This window comes from Diabrotica undecimpunctata, chromosome 2, assembly GCF_040954645.1.
Source record: "Diabrotica undecimpunctata isolate CICGRU chromosome 2, icDiaUnde3, whole genome shotgun sequence".
In the NCBI taxonomy this organism is placed as follows: Eukaryota; Metazoa; Arthropoda; class Insecta; order Coleoptera; family Chrysomelidae; genus Diabrotica; species Diabrotica undecimpunctata.
In genome coordinates this window covers 83,014,528-83,040,808 of record NC_092804.1, presented here as the reverse complement: position 1 = coordinate 83,040,808, position 26,281 = coordinate 83,014,528, and the positions used below count along the sequence as shown (strand labels likewise).

The window sequence follows — 26,281 nt, the reverse complement described above, 5'->3', positions numbered from 1 at the left end:
CAGTACAAGAAAAAGAAACCGATAAAGGTGATCTAAGTCCATGGTGTATTTTTGATGAATTAATCGGACTCATCTAAACGTACATCTGTATCGAGAGCTATAAAAGAAGTTGACATGTATTTGTCTGATGATATATTACACAGAAAAAATTCGAACGAAGATTGGAACTGTCTATTACAGTGGTAGAAAAACCATCGCCTAGTATATCCTAATTTAACCACTATATTCATAAAATATTGTAATATTGTAGCAACATCTGTTCCTTGTGAAGACATGTTCAAAATCTGGTTTAATTTTAAATAAAAGAAGAACACAGATAACAACAAGTAAAGTGGAAAAACTTTTGTTTGTAAATGTCAATTTAGGCGATTTGCGATTTAATAATAATGTGTAATGTAAATGTAAGTACTATTTACTATTTGTATTGTTTAAATTATTTTTCAAGTTATAATAAATATATCCTTCGTTAGTTGCTTTCACTTCAATACATATACACATAAACGATAATAGCCAATATGTTTGTTTATGTACTCACTTATTTGAAACTATTGTTAAACAATCAAAGTTACTTGTTTATGAAGAACGGGTCACTTTCGATAACGATCAAAACGTACATGACTCACCTCTAAAATACATAGCATACCGTTGAATCTGTCTCTTAACGCTGTTTACCATTAGAGGATGAATGAATGGCAATGTTGCCAAAATTAGCTTGTTTAAGTATAAGTCGTAAGCATAAGATGCTGGAATTGTGACGAAATAGGACACGTACGAAGTTCATGTAAGCACCAATTGGATTTTAAGAATAAGGTAATCCACTTGGTAACGAGGAGGTATTTCTTCATCCACATGATGACAACACTGTGCAAGCAACCTGTTGCGGAGAATTAAAACATAAGTGCAGTTTCGGTGAAAGTGGGTGCAGTTGTCCACACCTTTAGTTGAGAAGTGACAGCAGATGAAAAAAGAAGAAGACAATGAAGTTAGAAACATATTTAATGTTGAGCGTGAAAATAGTTTTTGTAACGAGATTTTTGTAAGTTTCTTTTAATAAAAATAAAGTCTACTATTGTATCAGTTTTACGCAGGCGAGTTATCAAACCAAGCGATTTACCATTTTTTGGTAAAACGAGACGAATAGTGAGAAAAACCAGTGCAAGCGATTAGAAACACGTGTAAATTAACCTCAACAAAGGTGAGTTTTTCCTTATAATTTCCATTTAATTTACCGTTACCATACATTTCCTATATTTCGAAATGAGTTTTATTTGAGTTGAACTAGTACTAAGATGAATTCTGAAATTAACAGATTAATAAGGGAAAGAGACATATTAAAAGGTCAACTGTCTAGGCAGAGTAAATTTTTCGAGAATCTTTCGGCGAATTTAGACGATAGAACCGCCAAAGAATTAGAAGTAAGGTTGGACAAAGTCGAAGGTTTATACGCAGAAGTTAATATTAAGCAAGAAGCAATAGAATTAACTGAGACGGCAGAAACTGGATTACAAGAGCACGAGGACGAGAGGGAATGCTTTGAAAAATTATACTTTGCACTAATAAGTAATATGAAGTCAAAACTGAATAAATTTTATACTAATAGCAATAGTGCAGTCTCTTTAGGTTATAATTTATGCGATGCTCCGATTCAACAAAATCGCTCAAGAGCTGTCGATTTGCCCGCGATAAAATTGCCAAAATTCAGTGACAGTTTTCAACAATAGATAGAGTTCAGAGATTCATTTAAAGCCTTAGTTGACGATAACAGTACATTGTCTAATATTAAAAAATTTTATTATCTACGATCATGTTTGAGTGGTGAAGCATTAGGGCTTATAGAATCAATTTCAGTTTCCGAAAATAATTATATAATAGCCTGGGATTTGTTAAAAGATAGGTATGATCAAACGAGTTCATTAATCCATAGTCATATAAAAGAATTATTTAAATATCCTGTTATACAAAAAGAAAGTCATGTAAGTTTGAGATCATTTTATGATAGCTTCACTAAGAATTTGCGAGCATTGCAAGTTTTAGGAGAGAATGTAAACATGTGGGATAGGTTATTGATTTATTTGTTTACTAACAAGTTAGATAAATATACTCGTAGAGAATGGGAACTATTTAGAATTGAGGGCGATTTGCCGACAATGATTGATTTTAATAAATTCTTAAAACAAAGATGTGAATTATTAGGGAAGCTTGAAGTTTCAAATGTAGTTCATGATAATACAAAAGAAAAAGTTCAATTTAAAGGTTTTAATAACAAATTCAATAACAATAAAAGGAATGCATTTGTAAGTACTTATCAAGCGGGATCAGGTGCGGTAACTTGTTATTTTTGTAAAGGAAAACATACTATTTTTCGATGTGAAAAGTTTTTAAACTTATCCCCAGCTAAATTAAATCTATGTAAGAATTGTTTGAGACCAGGACATGACATAATGAGTTGTAAGCATTCAGGTTGTAAAGCTTGCGGAGGTCGACATAACAGTCTTCTACATGTCGATAGTTCTAGGGATACTACGGCATCTAGCGATAATACAAGGGAAAATAATAATCATAAACAATCTAGCGATAATTGTAGAACTATTAACAATGACAATCGAACATTACAAAGTACATGTGAAAATCATAACAATACACAAGTAGAAAGTAGTCATACTTGTTTTAGCGAGAAAATTATGACATCACAAGTGCTTCTGTCAACAGCCTTGGTCAATATTAAGGACAGCCAAGGCAATGTACATGAGTGTAGGGCTCTGTTAGACAATGGATCACAAAGCAACTTTGTAACAAGGAGATTTTGTGAAAAATTAAATATAAGTATGGAGTCGGTTAATTTTAAAATAATAGGAGTAGGGCAAGCGATATCCAAGTTAAATAATCGAGTGAAGCTAAGTATATCTTCTTGTAGAAGCGATTTCAATTCAATTATTGATTGTTTAGTGTTAGAAAATATTACCGACAAGCTACCTACTACCTCATTTAATAAAAACATTTTAAAAATACCAAAGGATATTAAATTGGATGACCATACTTACAATCGAGCGAGAGAAATTGATCTGTTAATAGGATCATCTGTATTCTGGGAAATATTACAATTGGACAGGATTCAATTAGAAGATAGCAAAATTGTTCTACAAGATACAAAATTGGATGGATCTTGGGCGGCGTGATAAGCTCAACGTCTAGCCAGGTAGAAAAGCATGCTAGCAATTTTTCCAGTGAGTTGAGCCAGGAGCAGGCTATTGATAAAATATTGTTGAAATTCTGGGAGATAGAAGATGTTAATTCTAGTGTAAAAACGATTCTTTCAGAAGAAGAGGAGCAGGCTATTGATAAAATATTGTTGAAATTCTGGGAGATAGAAGATGTTCATTCTAGTGTAAAAACGATTCTTTCAGAAGAAGAGCAATATTGCGAAACTTATTTCAAAAATACATTTAAGCGATCAGCGGACAATAAATTCATTGTATCGATTCTATTTAAGGAAAATTTAACAGATCTAGGTGATTCACGTAAGAGTGCTTTACAAAAATATTTTTCACAAGAAAGTAGGCTCTTAAAAAATCCCGAGCTAAAACGCGATTATGATATGTTTATGCAAGAGTACTTACAATCGGGACATATGAGTGCGATTGATGAAGAAGGAGAGCAACGATTAGCTTACTATATGTATAGTATTTGATGCTTCAATGAAATCGGAATCCGGTCTGTCTCTTAATGAGATACAATGTGTGGGACCGACCTTGCAAGATGATCTTTTTTCAATAGTTCTCCGGTTTCGAAAGTATCAATTTGTTATGACTGCAGACATATCAAAGATATATCGAATGATTCACGTATCTCCCGAACAACGTAAACTACAGAGAATATTTTGGAGACAAAACGAAGCCGACGACTTAAAATGTTATCAGCTGAACACAGTGACGTACGGTACGGCTTCAGCTCCTTATTTAGCTGTACGCTGTCTAACACAATTAGCAAGTGAACATGAAAAAAGTAATCCTAAAGCGAGTGAATCGATAAAATGGTCTTTCTATATGGATGATTACTTAGAATCAGCAGATAGTGAGCATGAATTACTGACTTTACAAGCACAAGTTACATCCATTTTAGCGAGTGCAGGATTTCAACTCAGAAAATGGCTATGTAACAAAAGACGATTATTGACAAAATTCCAAGTAGATACGAGCTTGGAATCAAGTGTCTTAAATATAAACAATGGAGAGGCGAACAAGACATAAGGGATATTATGGGACTCTGAATCCGATTCCATAAAATATTCCTTGCCAGTATTTAAAACTTACCAAGCTATCACGAAACGCATTATATTGTCGTCTATTTCGCAGATTTTTGACCCTCTAGGTCTACTCGGTCATATTGTAATAGTTTTGAAATTATTAATGCAATCACTATGGCAAGGGCAGTCCGATTGGGGTGAGAATCTTCCCGAAGAGATAGTTAATAGGGAGTTTTTGTAACTACCTAACGTAACGTATCGAAGAAGATGAACGTTAAATTGAGAGTTTTTGTTCTGCACGTAACGTAACGATGGTATTGCCCTCACCGAATTAGTGATTAACTAATAAATTGTCAGTGCCAGTCTTGTCCTTGTCATTTAACCCTATTTTTGATATTCAAAATAAATAACAAATATTGTTTTGAACAATTTTTAATTTTTGATATGGACGCGATATTAAATGTAGGTGCCTTTATTGATGATGAAGAAGACGAAGACATAGAAGATGCCCTTCTTCTCCACATCTTGCACCACTATACGGCCGCTTTAATTTTGATACCATTAAAAATATTTCGCTTTTGAATTAAGTGAAGTCGTTTTCTACTGCTTTCCTTTATTTATAAAAATCCAAACAAATATACGTAACCACAAATGTAAAAATACACATACCACGTGTGCTTATGAAATGTGGATGTTGAAATTTTGGTAATCGGGTAAGATTCCCTTGTGCATTCGGTTACCTTCGGCTCGATAGGGATGCGTATGAACGTAACGTACCAGCCCGTTACGTTAGGTAATACGTATCTAGATACGTTAGTTCAACCATTAATGCGCATGCTTATATGTCAAAAAGATACGTTAGGTATACGTATTTGCTTGCACAAAAACTCTCTAATGTATGGTTAAATTTCAAGGACGACTTAATGAAGATTGCTTATCTTACCATACCCAGAATGGTCACAGTGTCTACGTATGTATCTGTGGAATTGCATGGATTTGGCGATGCTAGCCAAAAGGCTTATGGTTGTTGTATATATATTAGGTGTAAAGTTCAATCAGGCCAATATATATCCAAAATTTTATGTTCAAAATCCAGAGTAGCACCAGTTAAAACGTTATTAACTATACCGCGATTAGAACTATGTGCTTCGTTGCTATTAGCATAGCTGGCACAGAGAACAATAAAGGATTTACAAATATTAAGTTTGATAAGTGCTATTTTTATTCGGATTCACAGATAGCATTATCATGGATAAAAGGTCCAGCTAGTAAGTGGAAATTATTTGTAGCAAATCGTGTAAATGAAATTCAACAACTAACAGATGTGAGTGATTGGTATTCTGTAGCGACTGATCAAAATCCCGCGGATCTCGTCTCTAGGGGTATGAGCGTTGATGAGATACTTATGTCAAATTTGTGGTGGAATGGTCCTAGTTAGCTAACTACAAATGATCTAAAAGAATTTATATCTAGTAAAATCCTAAATTTTGAAGGCTTACCAGAGCAAAAGGCTACTGCTCATCACTCAATATTAATTGATAATTTTAATTTGTTCACACGTTTTTCAAATTTGAATAAACTTATTCGAGTAACAGCGTCTATTGCGAGATTTATATTCAATTGTCAATTAAGGCTAAAGGTGAAAGATTTATGCGATAAGGAAAAAAGAGTGGGCTTATTTACTAGTAATGAATTAAGAGAGGCACTCGACATATTAGAAACCTTGGCACAAAAGGAGTCTTTTCCTGAAGACTTCGAAAGATTAAGTAAGGGTTTAAGATTGAAACGCAATAGTACCTTATTATCTTTGAACCCATTTTTAGAGAATGGTATTATCCGAGTGGGTGGCCGGTTGCAGAAGTCAACCTACGAATACGATAAAAAATATCCAATAATTTTGTCACTTAAACATGTACTAACACGTTTAATTTTAAAATCTGAGCATCAAGGATTGATGCATTGTGGGCCAACTACGTTGTTGGCTTCGATTCGAGAAAGGTTTTGGCCGATATCTGGACGTAATATTTGCAAGGGAATTGTCAGGAACTGTATGTCATGCATTAGAGCAAAACCTGTAGCTGGTAATTACATTATGGGAGAATTACCAGCTACACGAATAACACAATATTTACCTTTCATTAATATAGGAACAGATTTCGGATCTAACCACTGCTTGTTTTCTAGCTGCTTTTAGACGAAATCAAGCGATATCGGAAGAATTCAATAGTTACTTCACCGAGCAAGGAATAGATTGGCATTTCATACCTTCCAGAGCGCCAAATTTCGGAGGGATCTGGGAAGCCGGGGTTAAGAGTTTTAAATTTCATTTTAAGAGGGTTGTGGGAGAAGCACATTTAAATCTAGAAGAATTTCACACAGTACTGGTTCAGGTCGAATCAATTCTTAATTCAGGTCCTTTATGCCCTATAACATTCTCTCCTTATCAGTTAAATCCTTTGACTCCCGCTCACCTTCTTCTGGGAAGAAGTTTAGTTTCGCTGCCAGACAGAGATGTCAGTCAGATACCAGAAAATCGTCTCAAGCGTTTCGAGCGATTACAAAAAATTCTCCAGCATTTTTGGAGAAGATGGAAGAGAGAATATCTTGCTGAATTACAAATCAGAAGCAAGTGGAAACAACATTCCGAGAGAACCATCCAACCAGGAGATATTGTCCTAGTGATAGATGAACAGACTCCAAGCCTAAGTTGGCCAATGGCTAAGATCGAACAAGTTCATCCAGGAACTGATGGAGTAGTGCAAGTGGTAACAGTCCGCATAAACAATAAAATGTTTAAACGACCCGTATCAAAACTTTGTATATTACCGACTGAAGCACAGGACATAGTTGAAAGTGTTAACACGTTTCAAGGCGGCCGGTATGTTACGGAGAATTAAAACATAAGTGCAGTTTCGGTGAGAGTGAGTGCAGTTGTCCACACCTTTAGTTGAGAAGTGACAGCAGATAAAAAAAGAAGAAGACAATGAAGTTAGAAACAGATTTAATGTTGAACGTGAAAATAGTTTTTGTAACGAGATTTTTGTAAGTTTCTTTTAATAAAAATAAAGTCTACTAGTGTATCAGTTTTACGCAAGCGAGTTATCAAACCAAGCGATTTACCCCAACACAACCGTTAAAAAAGATACACTCGTGCCTGCGAGAAGTGAAACGATCATAGTAGCGCCGTTACAGGAAATTGTGGACGAAGGGACACCTGTTATGATGGAGCCTTGGAACCATGACGACGAGGTTGGCCGAGGAATCATAATTGAAAAGGAATTGGTGACTTCGGCTAAAGAAATACCTGTGAGATTTATCAATGTCAATGACTACCCAGTGACCATCAAGAAAGAGACAAAAGTAGGAACTTGTGTACCTGTGACATCCATAATCCGTCAGACAACAATATCTGATAATTCAAACGACAAATTCGACCAAATGGTTGCAGTTGCGGGACATTCTCTAAATCAGATGGAGAAAAGGAAATTAAGGGAATTTCTTCGGCAGTATCGTGATATTTTAGTACCGAAAGGAGGAAATACGGGAAGAACAACCGTTGTTAAGCATAAAATTGATACTGGTAATGCTAAGCCAATTCGTCAAACAGCTCGACGATTACCACAGGCGAAAAGAGAGGAAGCTGAAACAATCGTTCAGGAAATGAAGAAAGACGGGGTCATAGAACCTTCTACGAGCCCATGGGTCTCTAGGGTGGTCCTGGTTAAGAAGAAAGACGGAACGACGAGGTTCTGTGTGGATTACCGTTTACTGAACAACGTTACTAAGAAAGATATTTATCCTCTGCCTCGGATCGACGATACATTGGACACATTGGCTGAAAGTAAATTGTTTCCTACTTTGGATTTGAAGTCTGGATACTGGCAGGTAGAAATGGACCCAGTAGATAAAGAGAAGACAGCCTTCACCACAGGATCTGGATTGTGGCAATTCAACGTTATGCCATTTGGTCTCTGTAATGCTCCTGCGACATTTGAGAGGCTTATAGAAAATGTGTTGAAAGGGATATCTTGGAAAACATGCCTGCTTTATCTAGATGACATAATCGTCTTGGGGGAGACATTTGGAGATCATCTGAAGAATTTAGGAAACGTTTTTAATCGACTTGAAGCTGCCCAATTGATATTGAACCCCAAGAAGTGCCAGCTATTTCAAGGTAAAGTCAGTTATCTGGGTCATATAGTCAGTAAAGAAGGAGTGGCCGTGGATAAGGGAAAAATTGAGTCCATTAAGGCATGGCCAGAACCAATGAACAAACATAAAGTGAGAAGTTTTCTTGGACTATGTACTTACTACCGGAGGTTTATTAAGAAGTTTGCAGATATCGCGAAGCCATTAACGCGACTTGCAGAGGAAGCAAGAGATTACCGCATACAGACTGCCAAAATGCCTTTGAGACCTTAAAAAAGCATTTAATCATAGCACCAATTTTAGGATATCCACTGCCAGAAGGAAAGTTTATCTTAGATACAGATGCAAGTAATGAGGGAATTGGAGGAGGGCTATCTCAGGTTCAAGGAGGATAGGAACGAGTCCTTGGATATTTTGGTAAAGTTCTTTCAAAACCTGAGCGGAATTATTGTTTATTATTGAAAGATTGAGCACCGGGCCGGAGTTAGCCACAGAAACGCTGATTCTCTTTCCAGAAGGCCATGCCCAGCAGAGTGTTCCCACTGCAACAAAATGGAATCCAAGGAAGCAGCAGTGCTAAGAACAACGATGGTCAACGACGACTGGACGCCTACTAAGATAAGGGAAGAATAAGAGAGAGATCCAGTTGTATAGAAAATTAGAAAATGGAAAGAGGAAAAACGGCGACCACCTTGGCAAGAAATATCAAACCTATGCTCAGAAGTTAAGACGTATTGGGTCCAGTGGGACTCATTTATCATGGAAGATAGCTTGCTCAAACGAGTCCTTAAAAATGATTACGATTCAGAGAAGAGAAGACAGTTGGTGAACCAAAAGAGCAGAATAGCCGAAGTACTTCGTCAGTTACACGACAGTCCATCAGGAGGGATTTCGGTGCAAAGAAAACCCTTCAGCGAATCCGGGAACAGTTTTATTGGATGAACATTTTCGACGATGTAAAAGACTGGTGTAAGAAATGTACTATTTGTGCTACGAGTAACGGGCCTTGCCGAAAAAGGAGATCTCCTATGAGACAATATAATGTGGAAGCCCGTTTGAAAGAATAGCTTTGGACATTGCTGTGTCATTTCCAGAAAGTGAAAATGGGGGCAAGTACATGTTGGTAGTAATGGATTACTTCACTAAGTGGGTCGAGATTTACACACTTCCAGATCAGAGGGCCGCTACCATTGCAGATAAGTTGATCCAAGAATATATCAGCTCATTTGGAGTACATTTGGAGATCCAGAGCGACCAAGAAAGGAACTTCGAAAGCGATCTATTCCAAGGAATATGTGATAAACTAGGCATGAAGAAAACAAGAACTACAGCATATCATCCGCAATCGGATGGTATGGTAGAACGGATGAATAGGACAGTTGGCAAGTATTTGACACAAATGGTGTCCGATCATCAGCGAGACTGGGACCAATATCTTCCAATCTTCACAATGGCCTACAGATCTGCTGTTAACGAATAAACAGACCAGACACCAGCCAGAGTCCTATTCGGACGCGAGATGCGACTACCATGTGATCTAGAGTTTGGGTGTCGACCTGGAGAAGATGTAGCAGGCGAAGATTGTGTGATCGAATTACGAAGAAGAATCGACGATGTACACTAGTTGGTCCGTTCCCATCTTTAGATCGCTAGCGACCGAATGAAGAAATCGTACGATAGGCAAGCTGAAAAAAAGAGCCAGACTTTGTCGTTCCATAATCCCAAGAAGCGAAAAGGTTGTTCTCCCAAGTTGCAGCAGTTTTGGGAAGGTCCGTACCTCATTATGGAGAAGATCAACGATGTAATCTACCGAATAAGCAAGATTCCGAGGGGAAAGTCGATGACAATACACCATAACCGGCTGGCGTCTTTTGAAGGTGACCACAACGTAGATGAAGAAGGAGAAATAAAGCAAGTCCAAGATGTGTCTGACCTCACGTTGAGGAATTCATGGGGGCCTATGGAGGTACCGGTAAAGCAAGACATGGTGTTACCATTGACGAAAAGCAAGATCTACTCGCGCTTCCCGATGACTACTCGCTGGCTCTTACCATCTCGGCCAGTATCAAAGACGCAGCAGGGTTGGCATCCGTCTTTCGAAGGAAGTTCGGTCGAGTTGCAGAACTTCAATGCCAAGTGCCAGCTCCCGGGAAAGCCTTGAAACTCCAAGATGCATCATGTTACCTTTTCTACCTGGTAACAAAAGACACTGTCCGTGACCAACCTACCTACCGAGATGTATGGGAAGCCTTACTTCAATTGAGAGAGCAGATACTAAAGTCCGACGTGCAAAAGTTAGCCATACCAAAGTTGGAGTGCCGCCAATTAGATTGGAGGGTTATCTGAAGTATGGTGGAGGAGATCTTGAAAGACACCGAAGTCCAGGTGTTAGTCTGTTGCAATCCGCATAGTTACTGGTGCAGAGAGAAAACCGTCCCTTGTCATTTTTATACAACTGGAAGAGGTCCAGTTGCCGATACCAGCATAAAGTTCCAGTTCCAGTCCCGACAAGATTCCAGGAGGAACCATCTTTTAAGAGTGGGGCAATTTTACGATAAATATGACTCATATTTAACCTGTAAACATGTTATTATTCTAATACGAATTTTCTAGTAGTTTCCCCTACGATAAAACCGGTCTTCTTCCATACCATTCGCGAAGGGTCAGCTCAGGTCAACATCAGTCTGGAAGGGATTCCAGAACAACGGTTAATAAATATATATAGAGGAATTCTCATTGTGTGGGTTAGTGTAAATAATAATATCGAGTAGAGTTTTGAAATGTAACGCGCGTATTGTCGGGAATATAAATTGTAATAAATGTTGTAAATAAATTATATTGTAATTATAGTGTAAGATAAATTAGTGTAATGTTGTACAAATAAAGACTATAATAAACTAAGTGTTAGAACAATTTTATAATAAATAAAGTTAATAAATTAGACTAATAAACTCAGTTCATGAGAAAGAAAATAATCTTATTTAAAAAAAAAGTGGAAGCCATTTTGGTTTTTTGTACGCCGACGGAGACGAGGGTAGCAGGTTTGATAGCAACAGCATCTGTAACTACAATCAATTCATACTTGCATTGGGAGAACTCAGTATCCAGAGTTTAAAGGAGTTTGTTTCGGTACGAGAGATCTATATTAGGTTTTGGGGGAAGGTCTAAGGCAGGCGGTTGGCGAACGAATTCTACACGAGAATTCAGAGTGTGATTTTGAACAATCTCACACTATGAAATTTTAAAACGGAATCGTTAATAAAATGTTATAAAGTTTGTTTAATTTAATTGTTTATAAGCTAGAAAAGTCGTTTAGGGCATTTAATTAAGAGGGATTAAATCTTGACTGCACAGTTTCGAATTTGTCAGAATAAGGTATACCCACGATACACACACAACGGTATGCTAAATATAGAACCGTAATTCGGTTCGACGAGAGCATGACGTCACGTGCGAGGAACTCTGCGAGATTTGCCATTTAAATGCATTAGTATAATGCATTATACTAATAATGTAATACTATATACTAATTTTATTACTAATGTAATACTAATGTAATACTATATACTAATAATAATAATAATGCATTATACTAATAAATGCATTAGTATATTATAAATGTGTTGTTTAGATCTTCGATTACGACTTTCTAGTATTATTGTAAAGTAAATATTACATTTGTAATATATTTAATTGTGTTATTGTGATAGTGTTGTGGTAGAAATAATTTAAAATGCCTAGTTGTGCCGTAGCTAAATGTACAAATTATAATCAGTGTACAAAAGGCACAGATATAAAATACTTTCGTTTCCCCAAGACAGATGAGCTGAGAAAGCAGTGGATAATCGCATGCTGGAGAGAAGATAAAATAAATTTAAGAAATGGTAAGTTTTCCTTTAAGTCGATCGGATAGCCAAGCGGGCTGGGCGGCTGGCTTCTCCTTCGCTTCAATGCGAGAGATGTCAGTTCAAATCCCCGGCTCGGTGAATAGCAAACAAAAAGGCTAACGCAGTAGTTTAAAATTCTAAAATGAATCTGCGGCTTAGTCTAGAATATGCTGGTATCTGATCGGCCTATGGTGGAGCAGTACGGCAAGAGATAAGGGCTTGCGGCTAGGTGATACTCCTCCATAGATCCCTACCGGAAGGGCGTGGAACGCCTAAATACCGGGTATATATATATATATATATATATATATATATATATATATATATATATATATATATATATATATATATATATATATATATATATATATATATATATAAGTTTTCCTTTAAAAAATGATTTTTGAAAGACTCCTCAAAAACAAATAAGTACCTATATCTTTTTATGCAAAATGAAACATATATTTTTGAAGCTATGATTCTTCCGGAACTTTATTCAAATGTTTAATTTACTTTATCAACTTATTTTCTTCATCTTCTGTTTACCTTGATATTTTTAACTTCTTCTTCTTCTGCTACTTTAGAGGTGCATTGAGCTGTACTGGGCAAACGATAAACTGTTTCTTCTTCTTCATTTTATCTTATTCTTTTGTTTTTTTTTATTATTTTCCTTCCTCTTCATCTTTTAGTATTATTTATTGTCAAATGATAATTTCATTCCATTTTATTTATTTTTAGACATGTTATTTTTATTCTCAACCTCATTTTGAGGTTGAGAATAATCCTCAATTTATCCTCATTTTTATATTCAGTTCCAGCATAGCTTCTGTCGGCAGTTCCTCGACTGCCACATTTAAATTTTTTTAAATTGCCTATTATTTTTAAAAGTCGATTTTATAACTACCTTTATTCAGTACTTTAAATTTTTTGCAGCAACGATTGGCTCAATACACTTTGAAAATACGTGTTTTGAAATAACCATGAGGCAAAGGCTTCTCAATTATTGTCCAAAGAATGCCCGTCTCTTAAAAGCTGATGCTATACCAACATTAAATTTACCTGGCAGTTCATTTAATACTTCTCAAAAGAGAAAATTTGAGGAAAGAACATTACGAATTGTAAAAAGAAGCCGTAGAGAACAATTGGAAGGTATCATAAATACAGTGGCCAGCACTTCGGACCCATTAGAGATCCAGACCATTACTGAAGAGTCCGAGCTGTCAACCATATCAAACACCCAGTAAGTGTAAAGTAAATCGAAAATTTTAATATTGACATAATTTTTAAATAAATTTACATGAGTTTTAAATAAAAGACTTATTTTACTTCCAGAACAGATGAAATTAAACACACATGCATATGTTGTACAGAATTGTTTAAACTCAAAGAGAAATTAACGCTACTTGAAACTCAAAACAAATAGCTTTCAAAAGAAATTGAACAAACAAAATCTACCACTTCCCAAAAATATACAAATCTCTTAAAGAAACTGTTCACATCGGGTCAAATTAGAATTTTGTTAAAACCAAACCAAAGTACACGGATTCGGTGGTCCACAGAAGACATTGCTTCAGCAATATCCCTGCGAAGTGTCAGCCCAAAAGCTTATAGATATTTAAGGGCCAATAATTATCCATTACCAGCTATGTCAACATTAAGAAATTGGGCTAGCAATTTTGAAGTCAATGACGGAATTCTAAAAAGCGTTTGATCGGTTGTGCGTTTTGGCATTCGATGAAATATTTATATCAAACAAAATGGACATCGATAAAAAGTACGAGCAAGTCGTTGGACCGCATAAAGCTTGTCAGACAGTTATGGTGTGTGGATTAGTTTCAAATTGGAAACAACCTTTGTACTACAAATTTGATCAACCCATGTCAAAAAAAATTATTGAAGAAATTATTTCTGAGCTTTATGGGGCAAATTTTATTGTTGTTTCCATTATAAGTGATATGGGATCAAAAAATATTTCATTGTGGAATCAACTTGAAGTTGGACATAACAAAAATTGCTACTTTGTTCATCCATCTAATGACAAGTTAAAAGTTTTTGTTTTTGCTGATGTACCCCATCTAATTAAACTTGCAAGGAATCATTTAATAGACCAAGGATTCGTCATTGACAACAAAAAGATAAATATTGATTATTTTGAAACTCTTCTTAATATATCGACATCTGAGTTAACATATGCCCATAAATTAACCCAGCAACATTTAAATATGAAAGGATCCATGCGTCAACGAGTACGCCCAGCAGTGCAAGTTTTATCTAACTCTGTAGCAAAAGCCATGAAGCACTGTGGGGAAAAAGGTCCTATGCCAAAAGATAGCTTTTGGAAAGAAGCCTTGAAATTGGGTCCAACTCTTCAACGATTGGTTTGATTTATTTAATTCTCGTTCTAAATTTGTATTCAAGGTATTCAAACTCAAAAACATCTATTGAATGAAATGATGATATTCATTCAAACAATGAGAGTAGGCAGTCACAAGGAATTGATTCCTTTTCAAAAAGGAATTTTGCTGTCAAGTCAATCATTATTAGAAATGTTTGATTATCTAAAAACAAAATATGAATTGGATTATTTACTAACTGCCAGGCTCAATCAAGATGTCCTCGAAAATTTTTTCTCGTATAATCGAGGGATGGGAGGCAGTAATGATCACCCTTCGCCTCTGGACTTCAAATACCGACTTCGATGGTATATTTTGGGAAAACATTCGGCAGCCATATTTACAGAGAACCGAGCTACCATAGAATCTAACGAGGCTTGTTTGTTGGACATATTCGAGGATTCTCAAAGTTTGAGTGGTAAGTCAAATGTTGAGACTGCAGAAATAAGTTTAACTCATAAAATGTTAGCAAACCTAACCATATTTGAAGAACCTGTGAATGATGAAGAAATTCTTGAACAAGAAATTATAACACCTTCTTTCGTTCAACCATGTTATTTCCAAGAAGTTATAGATGATGAAGCAGAACAGTTGTTGCAAAATTTTGAAATGAAAGAAACAGTAAGCCAGGAATCACTAAAATATATAGCAGGCTTCGTGGCATTTAAATATAAAAACAAGCACTCTCTAGGAACATCCACATGTATAGACACAAAAAATGCACCTGATTGGATAGATGCTCTTTCTCGAGGTTCTCTCGTGTAACCCAATCATGAGTTATGGGAAGTAGCATTGAAACTCGAGTCTCAGTGTCATAAAATGCATGGCAATTCTTTATCTAAAGAAGTAAAAATTTTTCACAAATTAGCTGAAAACACGATGGCCGAAATACAAAATACCACGGTTCCTTATGAGGTTATCCTGTGTCTTGCCAGAACTAGAACTTATATAAGACTGAGGGACCTGAATAGGAAAATAAGTTTCAAAAATGCTCAAAGAAACTTGGAGAAAAAGATGACAAAATTTACTAATTTTAGAAAGTAGACCTACAACTTTTATCCATGAGAAACTTAATTCGGGAAGCCGACGCCGCATAGGAATAAAAACAAGTATGTATTATATTTTGTAACAAGTTTTTTAGTATTATAGTATAGTGTATTATTGGAAGGAGATGTTGTATTTACTCTTATATTTTATATAAGAGCAAATACAACGAAGGTTGGAAATTCGTTGAATATCTTAGTAATTTAATAGTTCAGTTTTTCTTAATTAATCCGGTCAATGAATTCAAAACATTCAATAATAGCTATATAAGATTAAACTGACAATAAAACGCGTTTTAAAACCTCATTTTTGATATAAAAAATGTAAGAATATTTATTATAGTATGTAAGAAAAAATATACCTAGTATTTACAAAAAATGTAAGAATATACATTAGCGGAAAAACGATAATCTTTATATTTATATCAGCATTTGTCATTTGAATATATAATTTATGAACTTATCGATATTGAACAATTCCGTAAAAATAGCTAATAATATTTATAAAATTCGTTTTAAGTATATCCTACCCAAAAATTAGCTATTATAATTTTAAATAACTGAAAATTCTGCTTTCAACTACTCTAGCACCATTAGAACCGGTAGAGTTTTACCTCGCACGTGACGTCACGCCAAGCGACAGAGATGTTGTAAGTAAGTGTATCGTGGGTATACCGATATCCACATTTAGAATTATGTCTTATTTTTCTAAAAATTTTGTTTGCAAAGCATTTAAGTAATATATTTGAATTTTTATTTTTATTTGACATTTCTTTTTTTATTTTCCTTTTATTCTTGTTACATATTTTAACACTATTACAAGATAAAGGTATTTTAGAAACCAGAGAAAATCCTGAGATAAGATTTAAACAAGCGAATTAAAATTTGTCGTCTGTGATCAAAAATTTTGAGATATATTAGAATAGAATACTAATTGAATCAATTAATGTTTTGGCTTATAAATATATTGAACTTGATTAAAATTAACAACTTTTTTTTAATTACCTTAACGTACAATTTCATACTATTACTTGAAAAAATTAATTGGTTGGATTATCGACCAAAACATAAACAAATAATTTTGTAGTAAATTAGCAGGTATGCGGTGTATATTTGTAAATAAAACTCCTTTTTTCTTTGCGTCCCTATATTTCGCTATTTTTTTGTTAGCTGTATCGGGAGTAACTAAGATATAATTTTAAATAAAATTAATAAAAAGAACGATGTAAATTATTAAACTTACAAAATTAAAAAAAAATTTTAAAATAGTACTGACAGACAGTATCACTTAAATGTATAATTATAATTAGTAATTAAAAAACACAAAATGCAAACAAAAAAACACAAGTAGGTACATACTTAACAATCAACAGAAATATTCAGTTTTATACATGTTAAAAATATACAGAATGGTTAAAATGTTGCAGTATATACTGCCCAACTGTCCCGTGTCTGCCTTGTAATTTATTGACTCTTTTTCTTTATTGATGTGGCACATTTCCAAAAACAATCTTTTTTGTTACTGTTTTCTTGCCTTAAAACCCTGACATTTGGGTAGTCAAAATGGTGCCCAGTTTTTAAACTGTGGTTAACTGTCGCACACGTATTTTTCTTTTTTGTACAGTCACTTTTGTGTTATGTTATTCTCTGTTTAAGCTAGTGTGAAATTTGACCAACGTAACAACTCCGACAATCCAAACAAGGCAACTTGTAGATAACATTAGTTTTATAAAGAGTTGGAGTCTTGTCTTTTACTTATGAGAACAGTTGTCCGTTTTGTAATACATTATATTTAATAATTTTTATATTAGTAAATTCAAAAAAATTATATATATATATATATATATATATATATATATATATATATACATTATATATATATATATACATTATATATATATACATTATATATATATATATACATTATATATATATATATATATATATATATATATATATATATATATATATATATATATATATATATATATATATATATATATATATATATATATATATATATAGTAAACTCTTAAATATTGGGGAAATCTGCAAGATTTCCTCTTGCAGATTTCCCCAATATTTAAGAGTTTACTATTTAACTAATCTGCAAAGATTAAATTTCTTTTCTATATATATATATATATATATATATATATATATATATATATATATATATATATATATATATCTTCGTCCTCGTGTAAAGTCGGGTCCATCGATATTTCGTCCGTCGGCAAATTCAACCAGATAATATTTGTATGTTACGAAATTCGAGTAACCGATAACCAGGGATGTATCGCGATATTGGTTGTTTCACTGTTACAAATTTTTTGATACAAGTATTAAATCATAAAATAACAATATGTAATGTGTATATTATAGTCAAAGAGCAGAAAATCTGATTTTGGAGAAACAAACAAAACGTTATATTTTTCTTTGTTTTTTAAATGGTTAAAAGTGAAATGTAAAAAAAAATTATCACACTACCACCCTGTCGGGAAAAATACTAGGTGATACAACGGCATCTTCTATAGGGCTTTTCAATGCTTCTCATTTGTTTCATGTACTTGTTATATGTCATACAATTTTAATATATCTACGTCATACGTCTTTGGTATATACAGTGATGAGTGTCTTACCACCCGGCAAAATAGCGGAAAGGATAGAAGACAGATTAAGTTGTCAGATAGTACGAGATAAGGCTAGTTATTAGACGTGTCTATTTGACTTCAGTCATAATTATACGGATGACCTCGAAAATATTTTATTTTAATAATTTCTGATGTTAGAATAAATGATTAAATATATTAAGATATATTATAGTAAAAAACATTAATTAGTAGCGATTTTAAATTATAAATCTTTGAGTTTATTTAATAATAAAAATAACCCAACTGAAATATTTGACTAAACTAAATAGGTATGATCAGTCCGAAAACAATTGTTGTACGTGGAGTTGGCGTAATAGTTAGAGACGTTGTCTATTGATAAGAAGACTGGGGTTCAATTCACACCAAGGGTAAAATTTTTGTTTTACTCAATCAAAAATAATAGAAAATATGATACATATTAGGTAACAAGTTTTCGAAAAACTCATTATTTACAATTTATTCTTATTCCAATGTTATAAAATAGAAATACAAAATATTTCAAATTCAATTCCAGTTTTACAGTCTTCAGTTGTGAATGGAAAATAATTCATTGAAGACTGTTTAATGTCAAATCCATCACTAAATTCTCAGTGTTAATATCAATTCCTCTGTACAGGTAATGATTTTCAAAACAATTGACGACAATGGAATGGATGCGCGCGAACAGCTACCTGCTTTATAGCTAACCAAATCATCAAGCCTTCAAGTTATCAAATAATAACACATCGAGAAGTGTTTTTTACGGTAAACAGAAACTTTTTATTGAAAAAACAATTCGTGAAAAGGATTTTAACGGTCGAGGAAAAAGTGCAAATTGTTGTCTGGCATGTGAATGGATTATCAGACAACATGATTAGACAACAATTTGTAAATGTTTCCAAATAGGCCGGCTCCAGCACGATCAACAATTCAGTCTATTATACGTAATTTTTTTACTTATGGATCCGTGTTCGATCCAAGAGGAGTTCGCAGACGAAGGGAGGTAAATCCAGATTTGGAACTAAGGGACACTTTGATTTGTGCAAGTATTGAGCAAAATCCTACCCAATCAACACCTCGTCTCGGAGAACAATGTGAAATTCCAAGATTTAGAGTAGGCGAAATTTTGTAAAGACATCAATACCGTCTCTATAAACTTCATAAATCCAACGAACAGTTCCCTGGGGATCAATATAGACGTTTAGAATTTTGTCAAACTGCAATGGAAATGTCACATCAAGATGAACATTTTTTAGAGAACGTTTTGTTCGCCGATGAATGTACGTTTTCATTGCATGGCCGTCACAATTCTATCAATGCTAGGTATTGATCTCGAGGAAATCCTCGTCAGATTTATGTCGCTCGTACCCAGCGTCTTCGAAAAGTAAATGTTTGGGGAGGCATAATAGGGAATCATGTCATTGGTCCATTTTTTATAGACGGTATGTTGACTGGGCGGAAATACTTGGAACTTCTGCAAAATGAAATTGTCCCAGCCCTTTGTAATTTACCAATACCTTTCGATTCCATATGGTTTCAACACGATGGTTGTCCTGCACATAATTCTCGCATCGTCAGTGAATATCTCAGTGCGACTTTTCCCAATCGATTGATTAGTGGCCACGGATATTTTTTTATTTTTGTAGAATTTTTACTTATTTAAACATTCTTTAAAAGTTTTTACTTTATTTTTGAAAGTACGACGATACTGTTTAGTCAATAAGATTTTTTGTTTTAAATTTAGTTTTTGTTTGGTTTTGTTTAGTGATTCAAAGCAAAACGATCTTTGCATAATTTCAAATTATTAAAATAAAAAAAATCGGTTGCCTGTAAAGTCGGTTTTACGGGCGAAGATTTTACGTGACAACGTCTTTTTCTCGGTAGAATATTTATTGATATGAATATTATTAAATTGCACAATAGTTGTTTGCAGTTGAAACGCGCTGTTTCTTCTCAATCGACTGAATTACGATTGATTGCAGAGTGATTTAAACTAATAATTTACTTAACACTATCAACATTTGTCAATAGTATGACATAACCTATAAACTCAGTTTCTCAACTTTTGTGTCAATCTAACAATTAATCAATCAATCATAGTTTACGATAATGAAATATTAGTGTACAATTATTTACCTTTATTGTTGTAGTTGTTGTAAATGACGAATCTAAGCACTCCACATTTTCACTACAGACACAGCTGACGATACTTTAACCACACGTGTGAACTTGTATTATGACGCTTTCTCGGTTTTCCAACGCCAAGAACGCTCGAGAAAGACAGAGACACAAGCACGCACCGATTCAACGCGCCTAATTCTCTAGTGCTGCGCGCGCAGCGGACCGATCATGTTTGAGTGGGAGAGAGACGCAAGGCATTCGCCGGTCCGGCGGGCCTCTCTCTCGTTCGGTGACTCATCGTAACAGACGTGAGCGGGCGTTACACTTTTTCATGAGTGACTCCGAGCCACAACCTAATTTAAGACGTTGTCACGTCAAAAAAAAAAAAGAAAAGAAAACCACATGTGGGTTATGACTCTAATCGTCTGCGATGTCTGTATCGCAATGTCGAATTCTTACCACTAATCCACGAAGGATTTATAATTATTCCGTGACAAGACTCTATGAAACTCCTCAAATCATAGTAGAAATTATTCTTGGTTAATAATTTAAAACTTTAGATTAAATAATCACTATTAATTAAATTATTTTATTCACATTTTTGCTTTATTGTGGTCAATCAGTTTTTACTTTATGCGAAATTAAAAAATGGAAATACGTCACACATTCGACGTTACTCATAATAATTATGACCGAGGTGATTTAGCTCGAATCTAACGTCTAAAGGTGTGAGACTATCGATAGTGGTAATGTAATGTAATATAAATTATAGGTTTTTCCGAATATTTCTCACCTCTACGAGTTTCATCTCTTTTTATTTCACAAAGTAACTGTGTTTTCTATCTCTTACGTTAAAAAGTAAGACACTCATCACTGTATAGTTAGTGGTATATACTATATACCAATAACGTATGACGTAGATATATTAAAATTATACGACATATGATAAGTGCCTGAAACATATGAGACGCGTTGAAAAGCCCTATTAGCGTTTAACGATGACGTACATAGACGAAACTGGAAAAGTATTTTACATTTAAGAAAATATTGTTTTAAACAAAATTAACAATTTATAATGAAAATCTGAGTTGTTTTAACTGAAATAATCATCATATTAGAGTGCCTTGTCTAAAATATTTCTCCTGCAGACGAGCTCTCATCATCGTCACTATCCACCAGATTAATAATAAGTTGTCCACTGTTTAAAAATAATTGTACTAGTCTTCTGTATTCATTTTCTACTTTTACTACATGGTTTGCTGCTTTTTTCCAGTCAGCTCTTGTAATCTCTAATAGTTCTTGTCGAATTAAATCGACCACTTTAGCGTCAAATTTTGGAATACTATTTTTCCTCGAATCCGTTTTTTTACTTGTCCCCAAATAAATTCGATAGGATTGAATATGCAAAAATAAGGTGGTAACTTCAAAACAGTATGGCCATGTTGTATTGCAATAGTATTCAGTATATATTGTTTCTTATAAGTTTTAGTACGAAGCACTTTAAGTAAGTGTTTCTTATTATAGTTGTCTTTAAAACACAAATCATTATCTGAGAGGAAATCTTTTAGTTCCTGTTTTCAAGACGAACTGTAAGGAATTTTTTTGAGAAACCTTGAGTGGTAGCTAGCGTGTTATATTGGGAAGTAGTGTATTTTTAAACTACTCTTCGAATATAGTAGAAATTATATTTTGATGATAATCTACACTACATTTTTCTATTTTTTTTTTCGCAAAGCATTAACCCATTTGGCACCCAACCATTTGCAGATACACAGTGAATTCAGAGGTACTCCTTTCAACTGGCACTTAAGTGAACCATCAGTTCAACCCTAGCTAGCGGTATCATGCGTGTCATACCATGTCTCATCTAAATAATATATAGTCCGCTGGTCTCGATATTCTTGAATTTTTTTTAAATAATCTAAACGCCAGTGTACTATCCTGTTACTTTCCATAATAGCCACCCGTTTATCAACGATTTTGTATTTGAACCCAAGTTTTTTCGGCTGTCTACGTAAAGTGGATTTAGGCAGCTTCTTCCCATCGCAACAAGCTTGGTGTATATATCAATTGTTGGTATTACATTTTTTTTGTATTCCTCGTAAACCAAATTCCTTAAACATTTAGCAGTCACGATATTTATTTGTTTAGGTTTTTAGCATCCGATCTTGTTTTTTCTTTTTTTAATACCACTTTTCACGATGTCGCGCATGGTGGAATACGGAATTCCTGTTATAAAGGCTGCTTTTCTTATAATACTGGCTTTACAACTATTTTCAGGATCATTTTGAAGATTTTTGTAAACGTTCATACAAATTCTCTTAGATTGTTCATTCAAAACAATCCTTTTCTTTTGAAGTCTTAAACTCTTTTCTACAGTTACAGTCTCAGTGTCATTGTTTTTTGTATCACTTACACTTAAAAGATTGTTGACTCGTACACTTTCTCTACTACTACTTCGGTTCTCTTTCTCCCATGCACGAAAAACTGTAGGTGATGTTTCCCATGGTCTAAACATCTTCTTTATACAGAAATAGACAGTTTCAAAAAACAAACAACAAAAACATACTACAATAACTACTATCCGACAAGCGAGAGCTGGCGGGTTGCGCGTAGAACAAATTGAAAAGTGGAAGGGATTGCTGATTGCTCATTTCTATTGCTGTCGGCTACGAGTTCACATCGTGAAATTAGTGCTAGATTTCTAACAGTATTGTCAAGTATTTACATTTTTATTTGGAGTGGCTATATTATAAACTTATTTATATTTATTAAAATGGCAAGTGTATTAAAAGGCAAACCTTTGGTATCTCAAGCACGAAAAATAATTTTCAATGTTTTTAAGTTTACAACCGAAGAAGCTAATGCAGATAAAGTCTTAGTTGATTTAAAAAAGATACAATAACGTGTAGCTCATTTAACTGGTAATTATAATACTCATTTTCAAAATAAATTGAGCTTTAAATAATTTAATTTAAGTTGGGTTACAATCAATAAATAAATAAAAAATTACAGTGCATTAGATTACCAGTAAATAATGTGAAACACATTATTTACATTGAAATGTGTATCTACAATATGTTTATTTACTATAGATATGCTGGACACTTTAATATTTCGATACGTTGCATTTTTTATAAATGGGAAACAAAATATGATATTGTAAGCAATGATATCACAAGATAAAAGGCCGATAATACTTGAGTTTATCGTCTGGCTTAGAAAAACAAAGAACGCGTGTTCTGTGTTGTGTTTAGTTTAGTAAGCATTAAGACATAATTTGTATCTGTCCGCGATACATGCAAAAATACCTTCCCTTTGAGAATTAATTACGTTTTACGAAAATAAATATTATTAACAGTCCTGAAGAGTTTTTCAAGAATTTTTCAACCAGGACGTGCATCGTCTCCTCGATCCTCTATTTCCTTTCAAATTCCCTTCTATAACCAATCGCATCAACTCATATTTTTCATTTCTTACTATACGACCAAAGTAGCTCATTTTTCTTTCCTTTACAGTAGTATTTCTTTTTTTATCTTTCTTAATGTTTCCGTGTTTGTTAAGTGTTGTGTCCATGATAGTTTCCACATTTGACTCTAGTTCAAATTTGTATTCCCATTTTTTCTTTACATACCACTGTTTCCATCTTATCGAAAGCGCTTTTGGCTATCTCAATGCGTCATTTCATTTCTAGGCTGCGGCTCCATTATGCGTTTAGCTCACATCTCAAGTAATTGTATGTGGGCACTTTCTCTACAGCTTTCCCTTTAACGTAGATTGTCCTTACTGACAATCATAATTGTTATTTTTTTGTGTTTTGTGCGAGCAACCAAAATTTGCAACCCTTCTCTGCTGCCCGCAAGGAGTATTGTATTGTCTGCATATCTAACATATTATGTTTATGAATGTATATTAAAATCTTACCAATAAAAATTTTCCGTCAATGTCATGTTTCTTGACAATTCTGGCAGCTTCAAATTGTCCAATCTGGAAAAATAATTAGTCTAAATAGTCTTCATTTTTATTTATTACAAATATATTTGAAACTCTTTTGTTTAGAATTAAAAATTATATTCTAATGCGCAATTACATGCTTCTAAATAATTTTTTTTTTGCAAATTTTTCTCAAATTACGGATACCCAACATAATTTTTATTTATTGCAAATATGATAACCCTTTTATTACTTATTTTACGGAAAAACATTACTATATGTTATATATATATATATATATATATATATATATATATATATATATATATATATATATATATAAATATGTTGGAAATATCGGGTATGTGGTCTATATTAAATAAAAATCTTTGTTTTTTCTAAAGCTCAATATTTCGCCATTTATTTAATAGCTTCATCGGGAGTAACTCTGTAAAAAACAAACATTTCAAAACACTGACGTATACTTAGATTTACAATACTTACAGAAATTAAAAGATTATACACATAAATAAAATTGAATATTAAAATAACATTATTGTTGATGAAACTGTACATTTAATAAAATGCATGTTAAAATTTAAAATATCTTTGAGCACGTTCGTTAACAATAAATAAGATGGAACAAGTAAAAATTATTTCAAAATGCAAAAAATAACAATGTAAGAAAACATTAGAGGAATAGTATTTCTTTAATTAATCATTAAGGCTAGTTAGTATGATTAATCATTAAGGTGAGTGTAGTTTTAAATTTTGTTTAATATATTGCAATATATGTTGCTTAATTGCCCCGTGTCTGTTTTATAATTTAAAGTTTGTTTATTTTTGTTAATGTGGTACATCTCCAAAAATAACCTACTTTTGTAATTTTCAGTCTGTGTCAAAATACGAGCATTGTTGTAGTCTAACAGATGACCGGTGTTTTTGTGCTCGACAACTGCGCAAGAATTTTTTCCTAAGCGGCAATCACTTTTATGCTGTGTGATACGTTGTTTTAGCCACTGAGATGTATGGCCAATGTAGCTTTTTTCACATCCTAGACACGGTATTTTATATACCACATTACTCCTATATAAGGTTGGTACTGGGTCTTTAATTTTAGAAAAAAGTTGTTTGCTATTTATGGTATTGTATTTAGCTATATTTAGCTATATATTAATTTCTGTAAGTATTGTAAATCTAAGTATACGTCAGTGTTTTGAAATGTTTGTTTTTACAGTTACTCCCGATGAAGCCACTCGGAGTGCACCTTCGGGTTGTTCGGTGATGAAGCTATTAAATAAATGGCGAAATATTGAGCTTTAGAAAAAACAAAGATTTTTATTTAATATAGACCACATACCCGATATTTCCAACATATTTATAAATTGTTTTTTGGTCGAAATAATCACGTTAAATATATATATATATATATATATATATATATATATATATATATATATATATATATATATATATATATATATATATATGTTTATATATATATTTATATATATATATATATATATATATATATATATATATATATATATATATATATATATAAATATATATATATAAACATATATATATATATATATATATATATATATATATATATATATATATATATATGTTAGATCACTAATCACTTATTTGACTTTTTAAAAAAAGAACTTTATTTGTTACAAATTAAATATTAAATAATAGTACAAAATTAAATTAATTTAAAATGACTACATTAACTGGACTGGTCGAAGTTGCAGCTAAGAGTGGTTCCGGCATCTAAGAATGGTAATTTATAGGTTTGGTATGAAGTGCTGAATTGCTGTTCCCATGAATGTTGGCCAACGGTTCGTACAAAGTTCTAATGCGTGCTCAG

At 33.4% G+C, this 26,281-nt stretch overlaps 1 protein-coding gene across 2 annotated transcripts in view; it reads right to left on the bottom strand.

The window, feature by feature from the left end:
- The window catches only part of LOC140433364 (uncharacterized), a 43,728-nt gene that overhangs the window by 6,020 nt on the left and 11,427 nt on the right, over positions 1 to 26,281 (bottom strand). The window contains exons 1-2 of one of the 2 annotated variants that reach the window (XM_072521386.1): positions 24,907 to 25,222; positions 24,394 to 24,456 (exon numbers count right to left, since the gene is read on the bottom strand). In XM_072521386.1, the coding sequence (XP_072377487.1) occupies positions 24,394 to 24,456; positions 24,907 to 24,978 (135 nt within the window). In that variant the 5' untranslated portion in view covers positions 24,979 to 25,222. Of the gene's footprint in view, positions 1 to 24,393; positions 24,457 to 24,906; positions 25,223 to 26,281 lie in introns of those variants that run through there. The other variant, XM_072521387.1, reaches the window with a different exon arrangement.